Genomic DNA, 18204 nt, shown 5'->3' with positions numbered 1-18204 from the left:
GCCACTTCCCCACCCTTGCAGGGGCCACCAGAGACGCAGGCACACAGGTAAACAGGCTTCATGCCGCCCTCCGCAGCAGGAGCCGCTTGAGCACACACACCACGTGCTGAGCACACTTGGCCCAGGCCCTGACCTTGGTCTGGGCACCATTCTCTGTGCCCCCTGACTGTCATTAAGGAGGGAGATGCTCACTCAGGACTCCTGCCCCACCTACCTGCGGCTGGGCACAGGCTCAAATGTCAAAACCAATGTCATGTGTCAATCATCACTCAACAGAACAGAAAACTGCAGGAGTGAGACAGGGTGAGACAGACACCGCAGAGGCAAGTGAGAGCCGGCCAAAATCCTGGTGGGCAGGGGGCCAGAGCCAGGTAGCCCAAGGCCGGCTGGTGAAGCTATTCTAAGTCATGTGGGAGTGGGTCAGGCTACCCTTGGTTCAGCAGCTCAGGTGTCGGGGATCAGAAAATAATACCCCAAAATGAAGCAGCTTCAGAAGCAGCTTCGGAAGCAAAAGGTTTTTTCTCTGACCTTCTCTTGCTCTGCTGTCTCTCAGCGCCATTCTTCCCCGAAGCAGGTCATAGAAACTAGAATCCATTTTCCCCAGGGCAGGTCATAGAAATCGGAGCCCCCCTTTCCCCACAGCCAGACATCAAACCTAAAAATATTGCTCCACCTTTGTGTTCAGAAACTGGCCATAAAGAAATTATCTGACCTGCCTTGTTTGACTGTAGGACATAAGACCCCATTCCAGGAGGGTCCTACCCCACGCCCAGAGGGAAGGAATGCTGCTCAGAAAGTTCAAGAAATCTAGACCAACAACCCTCGCTGCGCTTCCCCTTGTGGTCCAGTAGCATTAGCGCAGGTCCTTTGATTAATCTGTGTTCCCTCATGGATGTCCATATTTTGTTGAGCCTAAGCATCAAAAATGGCAATTTTCCCCATATCTTTGGGTCTTCGTCCTGAAGGCTCCTGTTCACACACGTCAATAAATTTGGGGACCAAATACCTTTTGTCCAATGAATCCGCCTTCTGTGAGTTTGTTTCTCAGCAAGCCCACGGGTGCAGTGCCCTGCGTGAGGAGATTCCAGCTGAAACAGTGCAAATGTGTTTGCATCTGGAGTGTGTGTCCCCAGATCCTCTGCCAAGCTCGGTTTCAAGAATAGTCACCACTGGCCTCCCTGGGGACCTGGGGAGGGTGCAGTCAAGCTGAGAGCCCAGATCCCAAAGTCGAGAGCCCAGCTCCAGCCAGGATTTCCTGGAAGGACTGCACAGAAAGGCCCGTAGAAGAAGGTGGGGGTGGGTGACAGGAGTCTCAGAGTGTCTTAGATTTGGGACTCCTGGGGGAGGATGGGCATCCACATGAACCCTTACTCCATGGGGCAGGTGTGAGGGACTGTCCCCAACAGCTTCCAGACGCCTCCTGGGTTCCCTGGGGAGGGCTTAGAGGGTGAAGCGGCAGAAGGAGATGGGATGAGTTACCAAACTGCCCAGAGGTGCGCGAGGGAGGCTGAGGGTCCTCTGGCGCTGAGGGGTGGCGGGGGTCCTGGGAACTTACACTGTCTTCCTCCAGGTGAAGCAGGGTCTCAGGTAGCCGGGGAACTGGTTGAGCAGAGGAAATTGGATAGACTTTTTTTTTTTTTTTTTGTCATGAATGGGCTCGGTGTGGGTAGGGGAACTTCCTGTTTCTGAGGGAATGTGGGAAAATTGCCCTTTGGGCTGGGTGAAGAAAAAAGCAAGTAGAACCCTGGGACCCCTGGACTTCCTCCTCCAGAGGAAGCGGCTTCGGTTATGGGCCAGTGAGCCTGTGCGTCCCCAGCCCTAGGGCGTTCACTGCTTCGGAGAAGCAGGGCAACAGTTCTGCCAGATGAGAGGATCCAGGCTGACTGGAGGAAGGAAGGGCCTTATCTCATCTAGGCTCAGGTTTGGGAGAGAAGGCCTCTCAGAGGAGGTGCTGCCTCAGCCAGTCTTAAAGGTCGGGTATGGGAAGGGCATCCTGGCTGAGAGAATAGCCTGGATGATGGCTTAGAGGTGAGCCTAGGCTTGGAGTGTTCAGGAAGCTGAGCCACTGGAAGGGGCTGGCACCAAGGGTGTACAGTGGGGTGACGGGGCAGAAAGTGAGTCTAGAGAGAGGGATCGCCCTATTAGGGCTGGCAGGGACACAGCCAGATGTACACTGAGAAGTGTTGCTCTGACGGCCTCACCCTGGAGGCTGGGACCTCTGAGGGTCTCCTGAATGAGAGGAGGCCAGCTTCAGAGCTGACCCCTGCTTACACCACTGCCTGGACGTTTGAAATGGCTTTGGGCCTATCTTAACCCAACACACACTTATTAAGCACCTACTGTGTGCATGCCCCATGCCAGCTGTTTGGGATGACAGCTGGCAAAGGTGACCATCCGTTCGTAGCTTGCATTATTAGAGTGCATGTGCAGGTTTCGGGGAGGCAGATGATCCGGGTCACCACAATGCATAAGGAAGTAACTCACCACCTACGGGCACTTGAGTTCTTCCTGTGTGTGCAGTGGACACTGCTGCAGGGTTCTGAGCCCCTTCTGTTCCCCAGGGAGCCTCTGGCTGATGTGCTGATGAGGGATTGAGGGGAGGGGGCAGTGCAGGAGGTCTCTGCCGTGGTCCAGATGAGAGGCGGTGTGGACTTGGATGGGGCATGGGGGGATTCGAGGGGCAGGTTTGGAACCTCCCTGGAAGGAGGGCTGACAGGCTTCCTGCTGATTGGGGCCTGGGCTGAGAGGGCCAAATGAGGGGGCCTCCAGGGCGAGGCTGCTGAGAAGGGGTGGCTGGGGGCGACATGAGGGGAGGGAACCCTGTAGGTCCATCCAGGGGAGGGGCCTGTGGGCCAGAACAGAGGGCAGAGTGTGCAGTTTGCGGCTGTGGTCTGAGCTGGACATGAGGGTGTCATTCATGCTGAGGTCTTACTTAGAGCTCCCACCCTGGATGAGATGACCAGGAGTGGATGGGGCTAGAGAGGAGAGGGGCCAAGGGCTAAGGCTGGACTCCAGCATGAGGAGGAGGTGGCCGGGGCTCTGACCAGGGAAAGGGAGGGAAAAATAAAGGAGCCAGACCTGGAGAGGAGAGGCAGGTGAGTGGCGGCCTGGGAGCTTCCTTGGGGCCGAGTGCTGGAGTCACTGGTGGTTTTGGCAAGAGTGTCATGGGCCTAGGGGCTGACCCTCGGGATTCAAGCAGGAGGAATGGGCTGGACACCCTTCTGAAGGGTTTTGCACCAAAAGGGGGCTGAGAAATGGGACTGTGGCTGGAGGGGAAGTGGGATGAAGAGAGAAAACCTTTGTTTACAATTTTAAGATTTAAAAGAGTGATGCTGCAGAGGACAGAAGGGGGATCTGGAAGGAGTGGGGAGGGGTCTGGCCTTCGCCATTCCTCCATGGGTGAAGTGAATGTGTTCTCCTTGAGGCTTCCTACTCTTACTCCTATGATTCTCTAAGGACCTGTCTCAACAAAGCCAGCAAGGTTTTGCCTGGGACGGGACTAGAGTTGAGGCCTGGTTGGATGTGACTCCAGCCCACCCAAACCTCCGTTCCCACCCACCTCACACCTTCTCAACCAGGTGAGGTGCGGTTGCAGACCTTGGTCAGTGGAGGCTGCCTGGATCCCACAGTGGGATCTGTGTCTGACACCCTGTGGGGCTCCATCCCAGCACCCAAGGCTTGGTATGTTGTCCTGGGAACCAGAGTCTTATGAGGGACCTCCAGCCTGCCGTAGGCACTGGGTGCCTGGCCTCGGCTTCATCTGGGAGGTGTCCGGTTAAGAGTCTGGGGGGCTGGGGTCAAAGGTCCTTCACCCCCTGACCTGGTATCCTTGGGCCCCAGGGGTCAGCCCTCATCCCAAAGGGGCTAAGTTTGTCAGATAGTCTTGGGGAGGCCTTGTGGTGCCCACTCTGCCTCTCACCTGCTAGGCCCCGACTCTGCAGATGACACTTGAGGAAGTGAGCCGTCAGGTGCTGAGGAACCTTCTAGAACTGGACTCTATGAATGCTCTTCTGGGACTGGAGTTTGGACAGAGGCTTTTAGGAGGAGGGGCAGGGGCTGGACCTTATCCAGGGTTCTTACCGGGCTGGGCATTGGACTCAGACACATCCCCTGAGAGGTTTGTGGAATTGTGGCCTTTAGGGCCAGGGCAGCACGTTCCTGGAGGAGGCTCTGCCAACAGGGGCTTCTCCACTGGCCTCTAGTGAACTAGGGACCCCAGACGGGCTTAGGGCCAAGGGCCCAGTCCCTGACACCAGTGTCCAAATGGAGGGAGGGCAGCAACCTGCTATGGGCTTTGGGGAGAGGCCTGGGGTCCTGGATGGGCGAGCACCCTCCCCTCACTGGGCTCCACTATGGGCCTGGACCTGGGGGCTCCAACGTGGTGGGCTGTGGTTCACGTACTTGGGTTCACGCTGGCCAACAGCCACAGCTGAAGGAGATAAAGGCCCAGATGGCCCATGGGGGAGGCATCCAGTGTGAGGCCTGAAGACTGGAGCCCTTGGGGCCTTTGGGGGACAGCGAGGGTATAGTCTGGAGCAGCCCACGTCCCCTTTCTCATACCACAGGCCAAGGGACCAGAGGAGATGGGTGGAGGAGCTGGGACCCTGCTCTAGGAAGCTCACTCATTGCTTGGGGGAGACCTGGTTTGCTCGGGACTGAGGAGTTTTGGGATGTAGGATTTCCCATGCCAAAATTGGGGCAGCTCTGGACAAACTGGGTCACCCTCCCCTCATGGGACCCTGGAGGCCAGATGGACTCTCCCCGGTCCTTGGCCTGGAGGCAGGAAGGGACAATGGTGGAGGCTGGGGAGGTAGCCAGGCAACAGCATAGAAACTGGGAACTGCGGGGCGGTGGGCCCAACCTGCGGACTCCCTTGAGGGATGCCTTGCCCGACCTTAGGACTCAGGAAGAAGGAAGAACAGCTCCTGCAAAGGACGGATGTCCATCCAGGGAGGCAGGGGGAGGAGCCAGCAGCTGGTGGTCCCAACCTGGCAAGGGCCGTGGTGGGGTGTGTGTGCATGTGTACGTGTGCATGTGAGCGTGTATGCGCATGTCAAGGGCATTGTGGAATCAGGAAGAGATGTGCCTTAGAACGGGGTCCTGAGAGAGCAGCCTCACACCTGCTCACCAGCCAGAACTGGGAAACTCAGGTAGGATGGGTGGCATGGCCACCAGTGCCTCTGTCCCCCGACAGGCACCTGCCTGAGGGCCTGGAGCTTAGCTACTGCCCATCTCTTAGGTACCCACATCTCCCTCGACCTCAGCCTCCTTTGGTCCCAGTCCCTTGTCCCCCAGGAACAAAGGACAGCCCCAAGCTCTCACCATCTAACCCATATCCAGGATCTCTTTATTTTATTTTTTATAAGACAAGGTCTTGCCCTGTCACCCAGGCTGGAGTGCAGTGGTGTGATCACAGCTCACCACCACCTTGAACTCCTGGGTTCAAGTGATCCTCCTGCCTCAGTGTTCCTAGTAGCTGGGACTGTGTATGAATACCACCACACCCAGCTAATTAAAAAAAATTTTTTTTAATAGAGACAAGATCTTGCTATGTTGCCTGGGCTGGTCTTGAACTTCTGGCCTCAAGCGATCCTCCCACTGGAATTACAGGCATGAGCCATGGTGCCCAGCCTCCAGGTCTTTTAGAACCTTCAGAATTCAGTAGGGAATCCAGAAAGAAGCAGGAAAGATTTCCAAGAAGCAAGACAAGAAGTCACAAAACCCATGCAATTACTTCTGACCCTTGGAGGCCCTCAGCTCTCACCTGTCCTCCCTGCCCCTAGACTTGCTGGCAGCTTCAGGGAAACTGGCTATTTGGTTTCCACTGGGGGCAGCCACGCTGGCATCTCAGTGAGATGTAGCAGCCTCCCTTCCCTGCTCCGGGCACCCTGGACCTGGCTGGGTGAGTTTCTAAAACTCTGGTGGTTCTCACCCTCGACCTCTGGTGACTGCTCTGCTTCCGGGGCTGCCAGCCCCAGAGCCCTGGCCCCTCAGCCCCCACTGGATCACACCACATTTTGCAAACCAAAGAAGCATGAGAGATAGAGAGCTCCAGCTTCAAGCATTGCCTGCCCTGCACTCATCTTTGGGTGGCTCTGTGCCTTTGTGCCCTGTCTGGAATGGTCCCCTTGCCTGTACGTCCCTTCCCTTCCATTCTTGGGTCTTGGCACAAGTCATTGCCCTGAAAATCCCCCATCCCTCTTTCATCATGTAACCTGGGCACTGGCCTGCCTTGTATACTTATTTCTGCTTCTGCCTGCCCACCTAGAAGCCCCTGAAGGCACAGTCGCCCCTGAGGTCCCAGGGAGATAATGCTGAATGGACAGACAGACAGGTGAGGCCATAAATCAGACACCCCTAGTCCAGGCCTCAATTTGACATTTGAGGAGGTGGCGCTGCTCAGGCCACCAGGCCCCGGTCCAGGTGCCCAGACACCCTCAGCAGCATCTGCCGGGCTGCCATGGCTAATATCCAAATACAGGGCCCTGCGAGGTGGCTCACACTTGTAATCCCAGCACTTTGGGAGGCTGAGGCCGGCAGATCACTTGAGGCCAGGAGTTTGAGACCAGCCTAGCCAACAAGGCAAAACCCCGACTCTACTAAAAATACAAAAAATTGGCTGGGTGTGGTGGCGCATGCCTGTCATCCCAGCTACTTGAGAGGCTGAGGCATGAGAATCGTGAACCCGGGAGGCGGAGGCTGCAGTGACCCGAGATTGTATCACTCCACTCTGGCCTGGGCAAGAGTCTGTCTCAATAAAACTCCAACCCTCCCCGCAAAAAAAGCCCAAAAACCCAAAAGCAAATACAAATACACATAAGACCCCACATGAGCTCAATTCACTAACTGCTTCAAATTGAAACCTGGAGCACCTAGGGAAGGGGCAGTTGTAGATCGGGCTCAGCAGGGGGGCCCCAATCTTAAAATCCCCAGCAGCCAGCATGCGTGCCAGGGGCCCGTGCTCATGACAGGGCCCAGCACTTATACATGCACTCTGCAGCCAGCCCCAGCAGGCTGGCATCTTCACCATCGACCAGGCCTTGCATGGGTCTGGAACTCTTGAGCCTCAGTTTCCCCATCTGTGAAATGGGGACAACGTTAATCCCTGCCTCACAGGATGTTGTGAAGATCAGACAAGATCATTTGCACATAAAGTGCATAGCATGAGGCTGCCTGGCAGAGAGGGTGTGCTGCAGTGGCAGCTGGTACTGACCAGCAGCTAGGGGATGGGGCCACTGCTGGGCGCTGGGCATCATGTGTGCCTCAGTGCTCACTCAGGGCTGGCGTGAAGACTGATGCATCAGAGTCATAGTGACCTGAATCCCATGGACTGTCCTGAACGCTGACAAAGGTGGGGTTCACTGCCCAAACTGCTCATCATTTAGATAACATTTCATCCTAGGCTGGGCGCAGTGGCTCATGCCTGTAATCCCAGCACTTTGGGAGGCTGAGGCAGGTGGATCATGAGGTCAGGAATTTGAGACCAGCCTGGCCAAAATGGTGAAACCCCGGCTCTACTAAAAATACAAAAATTAGCCAGGTGTGGTGTTGGGCATCTGTAATCCCAGCTACTTGGGAGGCTGAGGCAGAATTGCTTGAACCTGGGAGGCAGAAATTGCAGTGAGCCAAGATCGAGCCACTGCACTCCAGCCTGGGCAACAGGGCAAGACTCCATCTCAAAAATAAACAAACAAACCAGACCTGTTTCACCCTGCCTGCCTGTTTACGTGAAGGGGGTGTAGGTGCCTTTCCTCCCCGGAGCCCACATCCTTGGGTATAGAGTGAATGTCCAGTTTTCATTGCATCACAGCTGGAGGTGTGGCCAGTGGCAGGTCTCTGCCCAGCCTGCCCCTGTAGGTTGGAGGGAGACGCTGGTGATGGTGAGGGCAGTGGTGTCCTCAAGAAGAAGGCCGCTGTGCCAGGCACATACTGACTGGCCCTGTAAGCCTCATCAGAAACTTTACAGATGAGCAAGAGGAGGCACAGAGAGGTTAAGCAACTTGCCCAAGGACACACAGCTACTACGAGGCAGATGCTCTGCCCGACTCCATAGCCTACATGTTTGCTGCTGGCCAGGCAGTGCCTGTCCCCTGTTCCCCATGCTGTTCCCCTTGCTGGGCCAATGCTGAGGACCAGGTCTGATAGCCTCCAAGGTGAAGCCAGTTCCTGAGCTGCAGCCCCAAGCCCTGCAACCCTCTCCAGCCCCCTCCCCTAGGCCCATCTCTGCTCACTCTCTGAGCCCAGCCTGTGTGCTGCCACCTCCTTAACCACTTCCCCAGCTGCCCTGATTGCTGGCCCCCAGCTCCCAGCCAGAAGCGGGACTGTGATTCCTTGTTGTTCTGAAGCAGCCAGAGCACAGTTGTGCTCAGGACTGAAGGGTGTGAGTGTCCATACGTGCCCAGGTAGTGACCACGCAGTGGGCAGGTGCAGGCCCGACAGACAGGCTGCCGCCTTGGGGGCTAGCTGTCACCTAGGGGCTCCGGGCAGCAGCGCCAGTGGCGGGAACGAAGGCAGAGGGCGCCGGGCTGCCGGCCGGGCCTGCGGGGGGACAGGGCAGGAAGAGGAAGAGGAGGAGCTGGGGATGAGGAGGGAAGGAAGGAGGAGGGAGGGGAGGAGGGGCAGAGGGAGCAGAGAGGAAACGGGGGAGGGGTGGCAGGGCGGGTACCCACCTCTCCGCAGAGCGGGCTCTTTGTCTCCCCTCCCCCACTCCCTAGAGACGGGCGAGGTCCACGTGCTGTTTCCCACTGAGGTGCCACTGAGACCGCCCCACCCCCAGATCTGATGGGTTAGGGTTTTGTGAAAAATGCACTCCTGCCCACTGCAGCCTGGGGAGCCACACTGGGTAGAGCCCCCATCTTAGACTTGAGGGGACTTGGGGTCAGAGAGCAAGGCCCTGGCCCAAGTCACCCCCAGGTGTGAGGCATGAATGAGGTGGGTGGGGGTCCTGGTGGCTGTGCCGTTTCGGGACGCCAGGGGGCAGCAGGCGCCCAGCTTTAGCCCTCAGGCGCCCAGCTTCAGCCCTGAGGCTGCCAGGTTCCAGTGGCTGCCCCTGTGGCTGGGGAAAGGGGCACAGGCAACCTCCCGGTCGAGTATCTACTCTGAGCAGCCCTCGCCTGTGGGGCGCAGCCACCTGGGAGGCGGCCAGGGCAGGCCTGCCGTCACCTCCTGGCCTCTGTGCTGGGTCTGGCCGACTGCCCTGGCTTCAAAACTCGGCCAGGAGGAGGTGGAAAATGGGAGGGAGGGAGGAAGGAAGGAAGGAAAGAAGGAAGGAGTGAAGTGATGGGGGCTCCCCTCCTTTTCTGACCCTGGAGGTCAGTGGGGTGGGACACCAGCCCAGGGCAGGAGGTGGCTTCATTGTCTGACTTACTGGGGTACCCTGGGCCAGTCACTCCATCTCTCTGGGCCTCAGTTTCCTGCACAGGAAAGTAACAAGATTCAGAGAGGTCACGCCATGTAGCAGGCGCTTTTGACTGACATCTAAAATCAAGTCTCCCTCAAGGCCTGGGAAGCCCCTTCACCCCCAAGGGCCCAGTATGGGTGGGGCTTCCTCAGTAACTGCAGGCCTGTCCTCCTGCATGAAGGAGGGCATGGTGGGGTGCATCTGGGGGCCCTCATGCCACCCGTCTGGAGGCATCCCCACTCTCTGGCATTTCGAATAGGCCCTGAGCTTCTCTGAACACTGTGGCTTGGGTGTGGAAAGCAGGGTGGGAGGGAGTGGCTTGGAGAGGCCTTGGGGCCCTGGTGTAACCTGTGCGCAGGGCATGCTGGTCACAGGGGTCTCCCCCAGCTCCAGCAGAGTCAGGGGGCTTGGTGGGAAGGGAGACCTGCTCACACCACATTTGTTTGTCCTGCTGTTTCCCTGATGAAGTGAGCCACTGGGCCTGGGACCCTGTGTCTGTGTCCTGTGGGTTGGCAGGGAGAGGAGGAAAGGCCTGGTGAGCTCAGAGCTGGCTGCAGGGGCGTCTGACATAGGTCCCCACGTGTCCTTGAGACCCTCCTCGGTACCTGCTTCCTAGCCCGGAAGCTCCCTTCCTAGCCCAGAAAGGAGCCGTGTGGAGCCCAGGATGACCAGTGGCCCTCGCTTTCCTGGGACATTCAGTGCCGAAACCAGCAAAGTCTCAGGCAGGCTGGGATCAGTGGGGTCCCTCTCTTCCAAACCCCAAGGGAAGCAGCCCCTGGACCTGTTCTGGAGCAGGGGTGACTGTTCCCTGTTCCCACTGTGCCTCCCCTCAGGGCCTGCCCAGCTCCGCCCATCGGTTCCTGGGGAGTGAGGACCCCCGGCCGAACCCCCAGCACAAGGCCGTCCCTGTAATCGGAGCTTGTGCCGCATGTGGCCGCGTCACTGGAGGGAGGCCGGCACCTGCGGAGGACGTGCCTGGCAGCCGCTCCAAGAACAGCCTGTCCTGGGGGGCGGGGTGAGCCTTGCGCGGGAAACTGGTGCGGGGGAGCTCTTCTGGCCCAGCATGGCCCCCCGCCAAGTTTGTGCTGAGCTGCCTGTTGCGGGAGGGGGGGCCTTGGGTTAATCTGTCACTCCCCATGCCCCTGGGGCCTCTGGGCTGGATGGCTCCCCACCCCATCTAATGGATGGGAAGGTGGAGGTTCAGCGGGGGGCAGGGGTCTCTCCGGCCTTTGGGGGCAGAGCCAGTCAAGCTCCTGTCCAGGGCTGGTCTGAGGACCTGCTGCTGGGTGATGTGGTTTGAGGCCAAAGGGGTGGCCTTTCCAGAGTCAGGCATCCCTGGGCAGGGTTATACCCTGCACAGATGCCCAGCCCTGGCTCTAGTGCTTGGGGTGGGGGATGTCAGGGGAGATTCCCAGGGCCCTTGACTTCTTTCCGTTCCTGCTTTCTTGTTCCTGCACAGAAGTCCTATGGAGGGGCTCAGGCTGGGTGAAAGGCAGAGCCAACCTCAAGTCTCAGCGATCTCAGGCAGGTGGCTTAACCTCTGGGAGCCTAAGTCCCGTCCCTTGCAAAATGGGCATGAGCACACCTCCCTCTCAGGGGTCTCGGAAGGATTAAATGAGGCAATGAGCTTAACCCTGGGTTAGGGCAGGGCCCTGAGCAGGAACAAGATGAAGCCAGCGAGTGTTGTCATTGTTTATCATATCCCTCTCCAAAGGGCACCAGCTGGAGAGCAGCTGGGGAGGCAGCCGGGAAGGGCACAGACACCTCTTGCAGGATCCCTGGGGTGCTGTGGGAGGGTGGTGCTGCTGAGGGCAGGCTCCGGGTACCCGGAGACTCTAGTGGGCCCTGGATCAGCACAGATTCAGGTGGTGTCCAGCCCTCACCTTCCACCCACCTTGACCCTGTGCCTGCATTCTCCAGCCCTCTGTGATTGATGGATGATATGGGGCCCATGGCTCAATAGAACATTCTTTGAGGCCTTCGTTTGTTTGAAGACAGATAGCTCAGGGCCTCAGAACCCAGGGAACAGGCCCGAGGCAGGTTTCACCATGGGTCAGAGGGAAGAGAAAAGCTCCCAGCCTGTCCTTGGTCACTTCCTGATAGGGGCTATTGGCCCGCCGGCCGGGTGTCCTGTGTCCCAGAATTTGGGTTCCCTGGGGCTCTGGGTAGGGATTGGGCCTGACCTAGGACAGGCATTCTTAGCCCTGTGAAGCCACCTGCGGCACACATTCCTGATGGGGCCATGAACATGCCGACAAGGCAGCTGTACAGCTGCCACACCCGGGAAGAGGAGGCCTCAGGCAGCCAGGGAGGCACTGGAGTGGAGGTCACCCGCCAGAAAGCACATGTGGCTGAGGACAGGGCTTCCTGGGCCTACCCCGGCTCTGCTACTCATGGGCCAGTGTGTTTGCCTCTGGAAGCCTCTATCTCCTCGGTTGTAAAGTGGGCCCACAACATTGACTGACCACCCATGAGGTTGTGGTGAGGACTGGCCCATGGGTGGCCCCTGGGAAATAGCTGGTTTAATGACTCCAGCACGAAGATCCACCAGGATAGGGACCTAGGCTTCTCTGGCTTCTGGGCCTTTCCTAGCAGGAACGCAAAGCAGTGAGGGCTGCAGGTTAATCCTGCCTTAGCTGCTTGTGCAGCAAGTTGTTTTCTTCGTTGTCTCCTTCTCCTTCTCCTTCTTCTTCTTCTTTCTGAGAGGGTGTCTCGCTCTGTCATCCAGGCTGGAGGGTAGTGGCACAATCACGGCTCACTATAGCCTTGACCTCCTGGGCTCAAGCAGTCCTCCCACCTCAGCCTCCCAAGTAGCTGGGACCACAGGCACGTGCCACCACACCAAGCTAATTTTTAAAATATCTGTAGAGATGGGGTTTCTCTATGTTGCCCAGGCTAGTCTGGAACTCCTGGGCTCAAGCGAACCACCCGCCCTGGTCTCCCAAAGTATTGAGAGTGTAGGTGTGAGCCCCGGCTGCAGAAAGGCTTGAATCTTCTCAAGCCTTGGTTTCCTTATCTGTAAAAGGCCAACTGAAATCTACCTATGCCTTCCCTACATATTAGGGTATGTAACACCCCACTGTGATGGACAAGCCTGCATTTCTAGTGGGTTAAGATGCAATAAAAGTTCATACTTTGTGCCCAACACAGGCAATGCAGTGTGCAGAGGGCACTCAGTTGTTCTCTCCTGATGGCCCCGCCGGGTCTGGAGCCTCCATCTGGCCAGCAGAGGGCGCAGAAGGACTGACTGCCTGGGCTGCTTGGACGTGACCGCCTGGAAGTGGTGTACAGAGTTCCTGACAACGTTCCCGGCCAAAACGAGTCCCGCGGCCCACTTGTGTGCAAGATAGCAGGAAAATGTCTGTGTGCTCCGAGGAGAATGCAAAGGCTGGTGGATGTACTGCCTTTCCTCTGCTGCTCTCTCCGCTGGGGGCAAGAATGACAGGACGTGAACATGCACACAAGGGCCCGGAACTCACGACCCCCCTCAGAGGCCCCCCCTACTCCTGCGCTTGCAGGATTTGGGGCACTAGCACAGCCCAGCCCACCCCTTGGGACCAGCACCCCCTCCGCAGTTCTGCTCTCTGCAGCAACATAGAGTACAAATATTGTTCCTTTTGTTTCTTTTTTCCCTTTGGATACATTTTTAATTACAAAAATAGAGCCTGATTGTCACCCAGACAGATGTTTGCTTGCTTCTGGGCCCATTGGGCCTCCTCTCAGAGCCTGGAACTCCCAGCCCCCAGCTCCTGGGGTGCCTTCCTCCAGGTGTGTCCCTGGCTCGGGCTGGGGGGATGCAGTCCTGCTCCTGGGATGTGCGGGTTTAATAAGCTACTAGGTACCATCCTTGATCAAATTCAGAGTGACAGACTTAGAGCAGGTCACCTCTCGCCTTCTAATGAAGCCAAGACAGAGGAGTCCCCACAGCACTGGGTTTGACTCTGTAATTAAGCTGGTAAAGTGGAAAAATAAAAGTAGGAAACCTAAATGGAAACCAAACCAGAAAGCCAGGCAGCTTGGGAGTTCCGAGCCTGCTTCCTTCCAGCTGTGCGGCCTCCGCGGCTGACGCGGAGTCTCTGCTGATTTTCTCTAACACAGGATGATGGTAGCTACACCCTCTGAGGGGTGTCACCAGGGCCAATTAGTCCTGATGGTTGGAGTGTGGGTATCCAGGCGCCACTAGGTCACTACCCACTCTGGCCCTTTGCTCCTAGTCTCTGGGGAGGTGGTGGCACAGGGGCATGGAGCAGACTAGACTCTGCCTCTTTCTGCCCCCAGGCCAGTTGATATGAGCCCTGCTTGATGGGTTCGCAAGGCCTGGGGAGCCTTCTTCAGCTTCTCTTTGTTTTCCTAAGATGAAAATTGTGACATCTGTGCTTGTTGAAGGAAATTTGTAAATTGTGCGCAGAGAAGAATATGAAATTAACATAAATTGTCGCGTTTGGTTCTGCCAAGAGCCAAGAGTGGCTCTGGCCCCTCTCCTGGGTTAACACCCTGTCCTGTCCAGTTCGCCCCCCTCACTTCAGATCTCTCTTCCCCAAGACCCAGAAGACCAGCCCTGCTCCCCCAGCTGCATCTGCACGATGTCACAGCATTTCATGGGGGTGGGGGTGTCTTGGGACTCAGAGGAAGGCTGGTTGGGGTTCAGGGGACCTCACCTTCCCTCCCTCCCAGATGTCTCTCTGGCTGGCTCACAGGCTCACCTGAGATAGGGGCTTAGAGCTCATGGGCTGCTGGACCCTCCAACAGGTGTCTGACAGTCCCCCTCCCGACCTGGGAGGCTCCCGGTTTCAGGAGGGGGCTTCCTGCCTCATGGTAAGTGGGTCAAAAGGGAGGCAGCGGGAAATAATGGTCTCTCTTGGTCTGGCCTGGCTGGGGTGAAGCACTGTGTGTGTGTGTGTGTGTGTGTGCGTGTGCGCACGACCAGGGTCTGTACCAGGAAGGGCTGCAGGCGGGGGAGGGGCATGCTTCTTCACAGCCCCTTCCCCTGTGACCTCGGGCAGATCTTTCACTTTTACCCAGTACAACTGCCTCCAGCTAGCCTGGACAGGCAGATTCCGGGGCTGGAGTGGTCCGGCCCAAGGCTGAGAAGGGCTGGGACCCCCGACAGTGACATGATGGGCTCAGCCTCTGTTCCATCTACTGGGCAGGGTGGACCTCCGCAGATAGCGGCTTCAGACTCCAGCTCCAGGGGGCTGGTGGGAGTCTCTCAAGGTGTCCCACACATGGTCCCACGGGGAAAGAGTGGAGCTGACCCCTGTCCTCCCTCCCGACTCGAGAGCTTTAGGGCCAGCAGGTGTGTGAGGGCTCCAGGTGCGCGGAGCCCTCGAAAGGACACCAGCCCAGCAGCAGCAGGCCGCGCGGGGGCAGCCGAAGACCCCATCCGGCGCAGGCCAGGGCCGAGCTGGCAGCGGCGGGTCCAAGCCCTGTCAGCTGGCGCAGGAGGCCCAGGGGCGAGCGCGGGACGGAGCTAGGAGCTGGGGTCCGGACCGGGCCGGGGTCGAGCTGGGCCTGGCCGGACACTGGACCCGCCGGGAGCCGGCCCCTGCCGCGCAGGGCTGAGGCCCCCGCCTGCAGACAAAGGAGCCGGCGGGGGGCGGGAGCGGGGGGGGGGGGGTTTGCAGGGGGGATGGGGCGAGGGGGCGGGGCGTCGCGGTGTCACGTTACCGCCCGCAGCGCCCTTTAACTCCCGCCCCCGCCCCGCTCACCGCCCCCTTCCCCTGCTACAGCGCGCTCGCCCCGCGGCCGCCAATCAGCCGCGCGCCCCGGCCGCGCGCCCCGCCCCTCCCCCGGTGGGTGTGCGCGCGGCCAATGGGCGGTGCTCTGGGGCCGGGCCGCGGAGGGGCGGGGCAGCGGGGAGGCAGCCAATCGCCGCGGTGTTGTTGAAACTGAAAATACTACATTATGCTAATCGCGGCCGGGCCCGCGCGCACGGGGGTGGGGCCCGCGCGTATAAAGGGGGCCCAGGCGGGCTGGGCGTTCCACAGGCCAAGTGCGCTGTGCTCGAGGGGTGCCAGCCAGGTCTGATCCAGCGAGCGAGCCAGCAGGCATCGAGGGGGCGCGGCTGCCGGCCGAACGAGACAGACGAACCCGACGCAGGAGAGTCTACCACCGGACAGCCAGGTAGCCGCCGCGTCCCTCGCACACGCAGAGTCGGGCGGCGCGGGGTCTCCCTTGCACCCGGCCTCCGCCCTCCCCTCCTCTCCTTTCCCCTTCTTCTCGCTGTCCTCTCCTCTCTCGCTGCCCGCGTTCGCGCAGCCCCGGGCCATGTCCGACGCGTCCCTCTGCAGCACATCTACGATGGAGCGTCTTGTCGCCCGTGGGACCTTCCCAGTACTTGTGCGCACCAGCGCCTGCCGCAGCCTCTTCGGGCCGGTGGACCACGAGGAGTTGAGCCGCGAGCTGCAGGCCCGCCTGGCCGAGCTGAACGCCGAGGACCAGAACCGCTGGGATTACGACTTCCAGCAGGACATGCCGCTGCGGGGCCCAGGACGCCTGCAGTGGACCGAAGTGGACAGCGACTCGGTGCCCGCGTTCTACCGCGAGACGGTGCAGGTGGGGCGCTGCCGCCTGCTGCTGGCGCCGCGGCCCGTCGCGGTCGCGGTGGCTGTCAGCCCGCCCCTCGAGCCGGCCGCTGAGTCCCTCGACGGCCTCGAGGAGGCGCCGGAGCAGCTGCCTAATGTCCCGGTCCCGGCCCCGCCGTCCACCCCGCCCCCAGCCCCGGTCCTGGCTCCAGCCCCGGCCCCGGCTCCGGTTGCGGCTCCGGTCGCGGTCGCGGTCTTGGCCCCGGCCCCGGTCCTGGCCCCGGCCCCGGCCCCGGCCCCGGCTCCGGCTCCGGCTCCGGCTCCGGCCCCGGCTCCAGTCGTGGCCCCGGCCCCAGCCCCGGCCCCAGTCGTGGCCCCGGCCCCGGCCCCGGCCCCGGCCCCGGCCCCCGTCCCGGCCCCGGCCCCGGCCCCGGCCCAGGACGCGGCGCCTCAAGAGAGCGCCGAGCAGGGCGCGAACCAGGGGCAGCGCGGCCAGGAGCCTCTCGCTGACCAGCTGCACTCGGGGATTTCGGGACGTCCCGCGGCCGGCACCGCGGCCGCCAGCGCCAACGGCGCGGCGATCAAGAAGCTGTCCGGGCCTCTGATCTCCGGTGAGCCCCGCACGGCCCCGCCCCGGCCCGGCCCGGCCCCGCTTTGTCCGGCCGGCCGGTCCCCCCAGCCCTCGGGGGCCTAGCTGGGTTCCCGCCTCCTCCCGTGGCATTAAAGGGCCCGCAGCGCTCAGGGCGCGGCTGCGCCCGCACCCCCCCTCCCCGCCCCGTTGTTATGTCCTCCAGCGGCTTTGCGCGGGCGGGGTGGGAGGCTGAGTCCCGGCCGCGACCCCCCGGGAGCGCGGTCTTCGCCCCTGGCGCGGGAGCCCCTCCCCGGGCGCGGCCGGGCTCCGTGAGCACGGCGCGGAGGGGGTTAAGCGCGGCGGCGGCCCCGGGGGGCTTGGCCGCGGGACAAGGGGAAATGCTTACACAGCACATTGCGCGGCGACGTAAACAAAGCTGACCCGCCGCGGACCTCGGCGCGGGCGGGGACGGCGCCCCCACCCCGGCCGGCCCGCGCCCCGTGCCCTCTCCTGGCCCCCTCTCGGGGCTCCGGGCCGGCCCCGCCCTGACCGGCCGCGCGCGCTGTCGCCCGCAGATTTCTTCGCCAAGCGCAAGAGATCAGCGCCTGAGAAGTCGTCGGGCGATGTCCCCGCGCCGTGTCCGGCTCCCAGCGCCGCCCCTGGAGTGGGCTCGGTGGAGCAGACCCCGCGCAAGAGGCTGCGGTGAGCGAAGTGAGTACAGCGCACCTGGGGGGTGCGGGGGGCTGACCCGCGGGGTCCCCGCCGGCTTTCCTGACCGCCCTTCTCCCCACAGTTTAGAGCCCAAAGAGCCCCGAGGGAACCTGCCGGGGCAGCGGACGTTGGAAGGGCGCTGGGCCTCGGCTGGGACCGTTCATGTAGCAGCAACCGGCGGCGGCTGCCGCAGAGCAGCGTTCGGTTTTGTGTTTAAATTTTGAAAACTGTGCAATGTATTAATAACGTCTTTTTATATCTAAATGTATTCTGCACGAGAAGGTACACTGGTCCCAAGGTGTAAAGCTTTAAGAGTCATTTATATAAAATGTTTAATCTCTGCTGAAACTCAGTGCAAAAAAAAAGAAAAAAGAAAAAAAAAAGGAAAAAATAAAAAAACCATGTATATTTGTACAAAAAGTTTTTAAAGTTATACTAACTTATATTTTCTATTTATGTCCAGGCGTGGACCGCTCTGCCACGCACTAGCTTGGTTATTGGTTATGCCAAAGGCACCATCCATCTCCCACATCCGGTTATTGACAAGTGTAACTTTATTTCCATCGCGGACTCTGGGGAAAGGGGTCACTCACAAGCTGTAGCTGCCATACATGCCCATCTAGCTTGCAGTCTCTTCGCGCTTTCGCTCGCTCTCTTATATTACTGTGTTTATCTTAAACTTGAAGACAAATCTGTTAAAATGGTTCCTGAGCCGTCTGTACCACTGCCCCGGCCCCTCGTCCGCCGGGTTCTAAATAAAGAGGCCGAAAAATGCTGCAACTCCAGTCTGTTTGTGCTTGTGCCTGCCTCCAGCTCCCTTCTCCTGCACCCCCAAAAGCTGGAGAGCTAGAACGCAGGAGAGAGCAGGCCAAAGTGGGCATCCCCAGTCCATCCAAAAGGGGAAGCCTCTCTCCTGGCTGGGCCTGGCCCAAATCCACCTGCTCCAGTTCCCTTATCTCAGGAGGGGCGGCCGGCCTGCAGTGCACCCTGCATTTATC

At 59.8% G+C, this 18204-nt stretch overlaps 1 protein-coding gene and 1 long non-coding RNA gene across 5 annotated transcripts; both read left to right on the top strand.

Moving 5' to 3' along the window:
- Positions 1-1651: 1651 nt before the first annotated feature.
- LOC102125397 (SLC22A18 antisense RNA) lies at positions 1652-13081 on the top strand. Its single transcript, XR_006692426.3, has 2 exons — positions 1652-1972; positions 12551-13081. It is a non-coding gene; the product is annotated as an SLC22A18 antisense RNA (long non-coding RNA).
- A 2302-nt stretch (positions 13082-15383) lies between these two features.
- On the top strand, positions 15384-17986 carry CDKN1C (cyclin dependent kinase inhibitor 1C). 4 transcript variants are annotated; one of them, XM_045372361.2, is made up of 4 exons: positions 15384-15523; positions 15691-16535; positions 17071-17206; positions 17289-17986. In XM_045372361.2, exons 2-3 carry the CDS (start codon positions 15701-15703, stop codon positions 17199-17201), a joined length of 966 nt encoding a protein of 321 aa, XP_045228296.1. In that variant the 5' UTR covers positions 15384-15523; positions 15691-15700; the 3' UTR covers positions 17202-17206; positions 17289-17986. The 4 variants fall into 4 exon arrangements, with proteins under 4 accessions (XP_045228296.1, XP_045228297.2, XP_073869004.1 ...); XM_045372362.2 differs by lacking the exon at positions 15384-15523 and having other exon boundaries at positions 15568-15955; positions 17294-17986; XM_074012903.1 differs by lacking the exon at positions 15384-15523 and having other exon boundaries at positions 15568-15955.
- The last annotated feature ends 218 nt before the right edge of the window (positions 17987-18204 follow it).

The sequence above is a fragment of the Macaca fascicularis genome, chromosome 14 (assembly GCF_037993035.2).
Source record: "Macaca fascicularis isolate 582-1 chromosome 14, T2T-MFA8v1.1".
Classification (NCBI taxonomy): domain Eukaryota; kingdom Metazoa; phylum Chordata; class Mammalia; order Primates; family Cercopithecidae; genus Macaca; species Macaca fascicularis.
The sequence above is the reverse complement of the archived record's forward strand: the minus strand, read 5'-3'. Positions and strand labels throughout refer to the sequence as shown.